The sequence below is a fragment of the Fundulus heteroclitus genome, chromosome 13, assembly GCF_011125445.2.
Source record: "Fundulus heteroclitus isolate FHET01 chromosome 13, MU-UCD_Fhet_4.1, whole genome shotgun sequence".
NCBI classification, from domain to species: domain Eukaryota; kingdom Metazoa; phylum Chordata; class Actinopteri; order Cyprinodontiformes; family Fundulidae; genus Fundulus; species Fundulus heteroclitus.
Genome location: NC_046373.1, coordinates 20,926,953 through 20,936,797, shown reverse-complemented (window position 1 = coordinate 20,936,797; position 9,845 = coordinate 20,926,953). Strand labels below are relative to the sequence as shown.

The 9,845-nt window shown below is 41.2% G+C and overlaps 2 protein-coding genes across 2 annotated transcripts; one reads left to right on the top strand and one right to left on the bottom strand.

The window, feature by feature from the left end:
• The first annotated feature begins 556 nt into the window (after window positions 1–556).
• LOC118565430 (GTPase IMAP family member 9-like) lies at window positions 557–2,330 on the top strand. Its single transcript, XM_036145873.1, has one exon. It carries the CDS (start codon window positions 557–559, stop codon window positions 1,619–1,621), a length of 1,065 nt encoding a protein of 354 aa, XP_036001766.1. The 3' UTR covers window positions 1,622–2,330.
• Window positions 2,331–5,508: 3,178 nt separating this feature from the next.
• Window positions 5,509–8,710, bottom strand: LOC105931651 (GTPase IMAP family member 4). Its single transcript, XM_036145343.1, has 2 exons — window positions 8,641–8,710; window positions 5,509–7,217 (listed from the first exon to the last, which is right to left on the bottom strand). Exons 1-2 carry the CDS (start codon window positions 8,681–8,683, stop codon window positions 6,166–6,168), a joined length of 1,095 nt encoding a protein of 364 aa, XP_036001236.1. The 5' UTR covers window positions 8,684–8,710; the 3' UTR covers window positions 5,509–6,165.
• Between the last annotated feature and the right edge of the window lie 1,135 nt (window positions 8,711–9,845).

Below are 9,845 nucleotides of genomic sequence, written 5' to 3'. Positions count from 1 at the left end.
GCTCAGAGCTCACCAGGTGGCAGCAGGGACAAGCATGCAAAAAAAGACTATAGGACTAGTTTTAGTTCTGCCATCTATTTCACCCTTGTTTTTGTACAAGTCAAGTTATGCATAAAGCATTGTCTTACAGGTTTTCTTGTGCATATGTACGTGATAGGGTTCCTTTATTATCGGACTTCAAAGAAGGGTCAGGAAGTGTCAGAAGTTCACAACATACAAAGACGGGTGCAGGTTTTATTGGGGTTAGTAATCAGTCACCTGCAAGATGCACAGCTGGATAAAGCAAGACATCCCTTATCTGGGAGAACAACTTGCTGTTGGTCTTCAAGTACAAAGCAACATGTCCTTAAATAAAATAGATAGTAGATTTTGCACAATATGTCTGTGTTAAAATAAAAGGAAAATAAAAACAATTGTTTTTTTTGTCTGTAATTTCTGACAAAATTGTTTTACCAGAATATGCACTCTAGTTTCAACTGTATATATGAGAATCCCTGTGTAAATGACTCCCTCAGTGCCTTATAATGTCCGAAGAAAATAAAGTTCTGTGTACAACATGATGATGATGATACTATTTCAAATTGATGTCTTCTGGTTTACAGGAACCAACTTTACAAACAACGATGAGCTGAGGATTGTGATGGTGGGGAAGACTGGAATTGGAAAGAGTGCTTCTGGAAACACCATTCTGGGTCGACCATGCTTTCAGTCCAAATGCAGCGCCAAATCCATGACTGTGAATTGCTCCAAATGCAACAGTCAGGTGGATGGACAGCAGGTTGCTGTCATTGACACTCCAGGTCTGTTTGACACCAGGTTTGAACAAGATAAAACTACCAAAGACCTGAGTCTGTGCATCAGTTACGCTGCTCCTGGACCCCATATATTCCTGGTGGTCATTTCAGTCGGTAGGTTCACAGAAGAAGAAAAACGATCAGTGGAAAGGATTCAAGAACTCTTTGGAGAAGCTGCAAACAAATACAGCATGGTTCTCTTTACTCATGGAGACAGCCTTGAATCCAGCATTGAAGATTTCTTGGCCGAATGCCCAGAACTGCAGGAGCTGGTGTCCAGATGTAACGGCCAATATCATGTCTTCAGCAACAAGCTAGAAGATAAGAAACCTCAGGTCATTGAGCTGCTCCAGAAGATCAGGGACATAGTTGAAAGAAATGGAGGAAATCACTACACCAACGAGATGTTCCAGGAGGCTGAGAGGGCAACCGAAGAGAAGAAACAACGCATCCTGAAGGAGAAAGAAGAGGAAATACGTAAAGAGAAAGAAGAACTGGAGAGAAAGATACAAGAAAAGTACCAGACAGAGATGCAGAAATATCAGGAGCAGCTCCAGGCTGAGAGAGAGAGGGAGAAGAAGGAGAGGGAGGAGGAGAGGAAGAGGGAGAAGGAGGAGATGAATGAGGAGAGAAAAAGGGAAATGGAAAAGAGAGAGGCAGAGAGAAAGGAGAGAGAAAGGGAGATTAAAAATAAGATGGAAGAATTAAGAGCACAGTCAAAAAAAGAAATTGAAGTGGAAAAGGCCAAGCTCCAGTCTATGTATGCATCCAACGCCAGAACTCAAGCTGAAAGATCTAATGGTTTTCGAGCATGTAGCATACTGTGAGGTTAAAAGTTGTCACCCAGCAGTTGTTACAGATTTTATGTTGGTTGTGGTTCAAAGGAGAAACTTAAACAATGCAGAGCTCATTAGCACTTTTTTTTCCTATTCTGTATTGTCTTAATAAAGGAAGGTGAGCTCCAGGTAGAGTAATGTAATTCACCTTTGACCTTAGTATCTCACAGTTTGATAAGAAAATATTTCTGCTAATGCTTAAATGCTGAATGTGTTCAGTAAAACTGCTTGTTTATACATTTTAGACATTACTGGTGTAAGTTTCTAGTTTTTAATTATCTCAGATTGTATCAGTTTATTTTCTCAGTAATTAGATCAATAATTAATATGTGTGAGAGAGTCCCTTCAGGTGCTCGCTTATTCAGGAGTTGCAACAACAGGTCATTCACAGCTTATATACAGACTTGACAGAGTCCCCAGCATCAAAGACACAAACTTATCCTGCTAAACTACAGACTAAACCCATAATTACCATGTAATCACAATAGATGGTCTTCTGATGTCCATTCTATTGATTTACGCTTCTTGTAATTGTTTGATTTTAATGTCTCAGTTTTATGATCACTGTTTATTCAAATTGAAATTCATTGTTTTATCCTATGCTGAGTCGAATGTAACACAAAACATAAATGTTTTACTAATCAATAAACAGTGCTATATTGTGGGGAAAATGTTTCAGGGGTCTTCCTTAATAAAAAAGAAAAACAAAAACAAAAAAAACTATACCAACAGCAAACATTGAATGAGTTTCTTTGCTACTACCATCCCAAGGTGCATAGCCATCTGAACATAGAGTGGCAGGTGGCATGACTTTGAGGAGCATCTAGATATTGTCAGGTTTTGGTCTGGAGTAATGTCACAGGAATATTATCAAGATAACCACTGAAAGCTGACCAAAATACAATTAGACTAGGGCAGAACCAAAACAAATGAGTAAGGAACCCATAAGCTGATTGGCATCTGTCACATACCAAAGATATTGAAGGAAATATGTGGTTTAGCTTGACTTTAGAGCCTTTCTAATCTGATTGAGAATCTTTTTGGAGAAACATAGCTTTGTTGTTTTACTAAACAGCAAAGCACAATGATGTGTAGATGAACCTGAACACAACCACACGCAGAGCTAGTTTGAGAGTTTATTGAAGGTTGTGAATAGTGGAGGAAGAAACCAACAGTCTGTACCAGGCTGGAGCAGTAGGATGGTGATGGCAAGAACTGGTGGGCAGACGGGGCTGGAGCAGGCAGACTTGGATGAAGATGGGCAGACGGAGGCAGGTGGACCGAGGAAGCACAGGCTGGCAGAGGAACATAGCAATGGATGGCAGACGTAGTGAACTCAGGCTGGACAAGGTGAGAGTGCTCGAGAGTAGAAGTGAGCAGTAATAAGCAGACGATCTGGCAGGGAAGAGTTGACTGAGGTGAGCTTATAAAGGAGGTTGTGCAGGTGTGCTGAGTCCGGGCTTGATTGAGCATGACAGGTGATGGTGATTACTGAGGCGTGGAACCAGAGCTGTATGGGGGGCGGAGAGTGCCATGAATGTCCATGGTGCAGCAGGCAAAGCTACACCATGACATAAAGAGCCAGCAAATGCAGATAGAAGCTTCTATCCTTGGCTATACTGGCAGGTCACCTAAGACTGGATCAGACAAATCTCCTTGTTTCCAGTAGGACAGAGCTCCCATGCTGGCTGCCCAATTGTAATGTTTCAAAACTGGGAGATTGAGTCCACTCCTCCTAGCTGGAAGATGACTCTTGAAGAGTCTGTGTGATTTATATCCCCATACAAATGAAATTATGATGGAGTCCAGCCAGTAAAATACAGGTACATTTTGAAAAATATATACCTTGGCTAGCATGCCAGTTTAACTATGGAAAGCATTATGAGATTCAAAGTCATAACCATGAGATTTAAAATCATAATTATGAGATACAATGTCATAATTATGAGATACTAGAGTAGTTGGAAACAGGCCTCCTTTGAGAAACAGTGTGCATTATCAGAATCTTAGATGAGGAACAACTGAGGAAATCCTTGCCTTTTTGGTTTATGCGGCAATTCTAAGCAAGAGGACATTGGAAAAGATTCTTAGTGAGAAGAAACTTTGACGCACCATCCAATAGCAATTTAAAACATCTGGACAATGTCATGGATATCGATGGATGCACCAAAATGTAGAATGAATGGGAAACAGTTCAAGTTCTTCTAAGCTTACTAGGTGGTGAAGAAGTTGACCTATGGTCAAGGAACCGACTGCGGAGATAATTTTACCATAGTTGTGGCCTGAACTACGTTTGGCATATAGTTGGTTATGATAGCTCAAACCATTTGGAATTGGAATTAGCGGTTGTGTTGATGGTTTTTACAGAAGACTGAAATGGCTTGAGGCATACAAAACAAATAATGATCCAAAAGTCATTGATGGGTGCTCTATTGTTACAGTGATTAAAGAAACTGGATTTAGGGTTAGAAAATATTCATGTGTCTGATATGCAAATATTTTTGCATTTTACAGAAAATCAACCTAAAAGAACTAATGTAATATTGGTTCAAGCACTGGGAATTAGCCAATTGAAACATGGAGGCTGATCCTGTGAAGTGAATGTGTTCAGTTTTGGATGGACCTTGTTATGCCACTTATGATGGGACAGACTTCAGCTCCCAGCATGCAACACAGTTGCTCCGACCATCCCATGGAACCCTATCTCGTTGCCATGGAAATTACATAAAAGGCGAAGATGGACAATGCTCTGTTTTCTTTTCGGGCAACCGCCTTTGTTGAGAAGACATCTCAGGTGATCTCCACGCGCAGATCTGCACATGGCACGTGATTTGACCCTCTCGCTGGTCGGAGCGCTGCCAAATCAACTTTTCTCCTGCTTAAAACCAGGGAGGTCTAGACTTTAAAATTAACGTTAATTAGGCTATGTTCACACTGCAGGTCTTAATGCTCAATTCCAATTTTTTTGTGAAATCAAATTTTTTTGCATGGTCGTTCACATTTCCAAATATATGCGACTTGTATGTGATCTCCTGTGTGAACTGAATACGTTCAACCTAAGTGTCCTGCATGCGCACTCGAGGACGCGATGATGTCACACGTAGCAAGCGTCCTCAGTGTTTGCGGAAGTAAACATGGATTATAATGCTGCCGCGCATTTCGCGGTCATTAATTTATTTTCTAACCGGAGCTTTCCGTCCATTGACTGCTCTTCTCTTTGTAGTCCAATATGGGTGTCGTCTTTCTTCCTGCTTCTGCATAGCAGTACGCAGTATAGTGACGTTTGTCGAGTATCGGTTGCATTTGAAAAGATCAGATACGTATCGGATTCAGGACCACATATCCAAGTGACCTGGGTCGCATTTGAAAAAATCCGATCTGTGTCGTTCAGACTGTCATAAAAAGATCAGATACAGGTCACATATGGGCAAAAAAAAATCGGAATTGGGTCACTTCAGGCTGCAGTGTGAACATAGCCTTAGTCTTGAGGTCTTGTGATCTGATTGAGACTGCCTCATGATCAAAAGCCTGCCCCATGCAAGTTTGGTGTCTTAGATACGTCATCAGGGCTGCCTCCTTACGCACCGCACATAAGGTTGAAGGTCGTATGTCGTCATAGTCGCCCCCACTTGAAAAGGTACCAAGTAGCTTGAAGCGGTTAGCCCTAGGTGTTGTGAAGTAACGTTGGTCAGCTGCTGTTAGCTGGGTGCCACCGGTACTTGAAGGAGTTAGAAGCTAACCATGCATGGACATTGCTAGCAACTAGTTTGTGCAAGAAGCATGCCCCATTTTCCACATCTTGCACTACAATTGCAAAATAAAATAAAAACCTGAAGCATTTCCCCCTTATTGTAGCAGTATTTATTGATTTAAAAGGTTTTTATGTTATGTGTTACATTCTGATCAGCACAGGATGAAACAATGCATCTCGAGTTGAATAAACAGTGATCAAAACACAAAGACATTAAAATCAAACTATTACAAGAACAGTAAATAAACATCAGAAGTACATTTACTGTTATTACATGCTAATTAAGGGTTTAGTCTGTAGTTTAGTAGGCTAAGTCCTTGTCTTTCATGTGGGGGACCTCGGGTATGACTACTAATTGCGTCAGAAAGGGCATCCAGCTGAATGTAATTTTTTAATGATCTGCTGTGGCAACTCCTGAATAAGAGAGCAGCCGAAGGGACTCACCCACACATACTGATTATTGATTTAATTAATGAAGAATCAATTGATACATTCTGAAATAACTGAAAATTAGAAACCAACACCAGTATTGTCTAAAATGTATACATAATCAGTTTTACTGAACGCATTCAGCATCTATAGATCAGCAGAAATATTTTCTTAACACAATGTGAGATATTAAGGTCAAACGTGAATTGAATTGCTCTACCTGGAGCTCAACTTCCTTCATCAAGACAATACAGAATAGGCACAAGAAGTGCTAATTAGTTGTCTTGTTTATGTTTCTTCTTTGAGCAACAACCACATTAAAATCTGTAAAGTTTTTGGGTGACATCTTTTAAGCTTACATTAAACTGCATCGCTTGAAAATGGGTTGTGCAGCTTCAAAGAGAACAATGAAAGGATTTAAATCTTCAGCTAGACTTCTGGCTCTTGATACATGCATAGACTGGAGCTTGGCCTTTTCCTCCTGAATTTCTTTTTGAGACTGTTCTTTTAATTCTTTCATCTTTTGTTCAATCTCCCTTTCTCTCTCCTTTCTCTCTGCCTCTCTCATTTCCCTTTCCCGTTTTCTCTCCTCATTCATCTCCTCCTTCTCTCTCCTCCTCTCCTCCTCGCTCTCCTTCTTCTCCCTCTCTCTCTCAGCCTGGAGCTGCTCCTGATATTTCTGCATCTCTGCCTGGTACTTTTCTTGTATTTTTCTCTCCATTTCTTCTTTCTCTTTACGTATTTCCTCTTCTTTCTCCTTCAGGATGCGTTGTTTCTTCTCTTCGGTTGCCCTCTCAGCCTCTTGGAACATCTCGTTGGTGTAGTGACTTCCTCCATTTTTTTTAACAATGCTCTTGATCTTCTGGAGCAGCTCAATGACCTGAGGTTTCTTATCTTCTAGCTTGTTGTTGAAGACATGATATTGGCCGTTACATCTGGACACCAGCTCCTGCAGTTCTGGGCATTCGGCCAAGAAATCTTCAATGGTGGATTCAAGGCTGTCTCCATGAGTAAAGAGAACCATACTAAATCTCTCTGCAGCTTCTCCAAACATTTCTTGAATCCATTGGACTGACAGTTTTTCCTCTTCTGTGAATCTCCCCACTGCAACAACCACCAGGAATATATGGGGTCCAGGAGCAGCATAAGTGATGCACAGACTCAGGTCTTTGGTTGTTTTATCTTTCCCAAACCTGGTGTCAAACAGACCCGGAGTGTCAATGACAGCAACCTGCTGTCCATCCACCGTAGTGTAGCTTTTGGAGCAGTTCACAGTCATGGATTTGGCGCTGCATTTGGACTGAAAGCATGATCGACCCAGAATGGTGTTTCCAGAAGCACTCTTCCCAATTCCAGTCTTGCCCACCATCACAATCCTCAGCTCATTGTTGTTTGTTAAGTTGGTTCCTGTAAACCAGAAGTTGTCAATTTCAATTAGAGTCATCATCACGTTGTACACAGAACTTTAGCTTGTGTGTATTTTAGACATGATAAGGCACTGAGGGAATTATTTACCTGGGGATACTACACTGCCTGACCAATGATAAAGTTGTCACCAAAAAATGGTCACACACTCTAATATTTTGTTGGACCACCTTTAGCTTTGATTAAAGCACATATTCACTCTGGTATTGTTTTCATAAGCTTCTGCAATGTCACAACATTTTTTTCCACCCAGAGTTGCATTCATTTTTCACCAAGATCTTGCATGGATGATGGTAGAGTCTGCCCTCTGTGCAAAGCCTTCTCCAGGATATCCTAAAGATTCTCATTGAGGTTAAGTCTTGGACTCTGTGGTGGCCAATCCATGTGTAAAAATAATTTCTCATGCTCCCTGAACCACTCATTCACAATTCGAGCCTGATGAATCATGGGATTGAGATCTTTGAATATACCTGTGCCACCAGGGAAGAAGACAAAAAAAAAAAGCAAAGCAAATAAGAACCTGGCAACACTGGCTAGAGACACAACCGGATCGGCAGGGAAACTAAAAAAAGGCAGAACTTAAGTAACCTGAGGAGATGAAAGGGCTAATGGCTGGGAGAGACTAAGAGCTTGTGACATGAAAGAACAATGAGCAGAGATCAGGTGGGTGGATCTCACTTATAAAGCCAATCCCAGTGGGCACCTAATATACACATGACACGCCAAGGTTAAAGTATATTCTGATAATTGTTAAAAAAAACCCACACCTGCACTGTGACCGTTTTAAAGCAACAATTTGAGTTATTTTTAGTAGCAGACCTGACAACTGTGTGTGTGTCACACCTTTTAGACAACTTTTGTATTTACATTTCAAATTAAGAATAAATTCATGTTTTGCCCCAATTCTTGGCTTCATGTAAGCCCTGCTGCCACCTGGTGATCTCTGAGTAGCCTGCAGCCTTCACCTGCATAGCATTACACTGTGCTATACTTTACATTACTGATATTTTATCTGATTTACAAGTTTGAGAGACTCTAAACTCCTATAAGAACGCACATTTAGATAAAGTTCCTTTAACGTTTCTTTCCGTCAGCAGGATTTTATCTGATTAAAATTATTACACTGAAATGAAGTGAAGGCAAAGAAAGGTGGGGCTACAATCTAGCAGTAATTTAGTATATTTAGTTATAGTTAAAAAAAAAAGAGATGCAAGACATTGTCAAAATAATGTCAATGGGCATTTAACTATCACACAAATCTATTTCAGAAATTAAAATCTGTGATTATATTGAAACATAAAATAGCAAGGGAACGCTGCAAGTACAAAGTTGCATGTTTGCGTATGTTTGTTGGTGCATACTGACAACTTCATAATAGACTCAGCATGTTGTTATGTTGACTTACCAAAGCTGTTGGCCTTGTTTGGGTTGAACTTGTAGCTGTCCATGATTAGTCAGAGAGAGCAGTGTAGACACTCCTGCTGCAGTGAAGCAAAGCATACAGATTATATCCCGCACATGCCTTTTAAAGAGTCCTGCAGTCAAAATGAAACTAAAACTGAAGCCTTGATTGGCTCTTTCTCTCTGTGATTTTAAGAATATTTTTTCATGCTTCCCCCTGTCCACATAAAATTTTACAAAAATGTTTTTAAGAAGCTGGTTAAAAATGTTATTTTAAAAATAGCGTCGTCTTAAAGATCATTCCAGCATTATTGATCATTTTGTCATGGTTTCAGGTGAAAGACCAAAGCAGCAGCAAGACATCAGCAGGTGCATATTGGAGAGAATAATATTTAATGGCACTGAATTGCACTAAACAACGTGACAAGGAAGGAACGAAAACCTGGAACTTAAATACAGCTGGGAACCAACGGAAATTGCCTACAACACAGGTGAGTGGTATTTACTAATTAATGCTGGCTCTGGCTGAGCGAGAATAATTAAAGATGGGAGCATCCTGGAAGATAAAAAGAACACAAACACCCAAGAATTATGACATTAACCCCTCCTCAAGGGAGGGTTCCAGACGCCGACTAGAATGCAAACAAAACAATCCAACCAGAGCGGGCAGATGGAGCCTAAGAAGGAGGGAAAGAGTTCAACCAAACCAGAGTTGTGGTGGATGACCTGGAAGTAGTCCCAAGCTGACCAAATATTCTGGAGGCCGGGGACAATGGAGGAACCTTGGAGGTTGCTGGTGATAAAGGAACCTTGGAGGCCGGCGGCGATGGAGACTACTGAGAACCTCTGGAAAAGACTGGAGAACCTCTGACAGGAATCCAATAATGACCCCCAGAAGAAGCTTAGGAGCTGTCATGCTGGGGTCATCTGGGTCAAGACAGGAGCCTCGACCACTTAAACAAACTCACAGACCTTGGGTTCTGCAATACAAGGCATGTCCAACTGGACATCCTCATCAGAGACCTAAGAGGCTTTGGACCCAAGGCTGCTGCAGCTTGAGGTGAGAAGGAGGATTGCTTTGAGCAGCAGCCGACAAAGACAGACAGCAAGTAGCGGGTAGATGGCAGGGCACTAGGACCGAGATTGACTCAGCCTGATATTGGACTGTGCCACCTGCAGCCACGAGGGTGGCATTGTGCCTGTGCATCA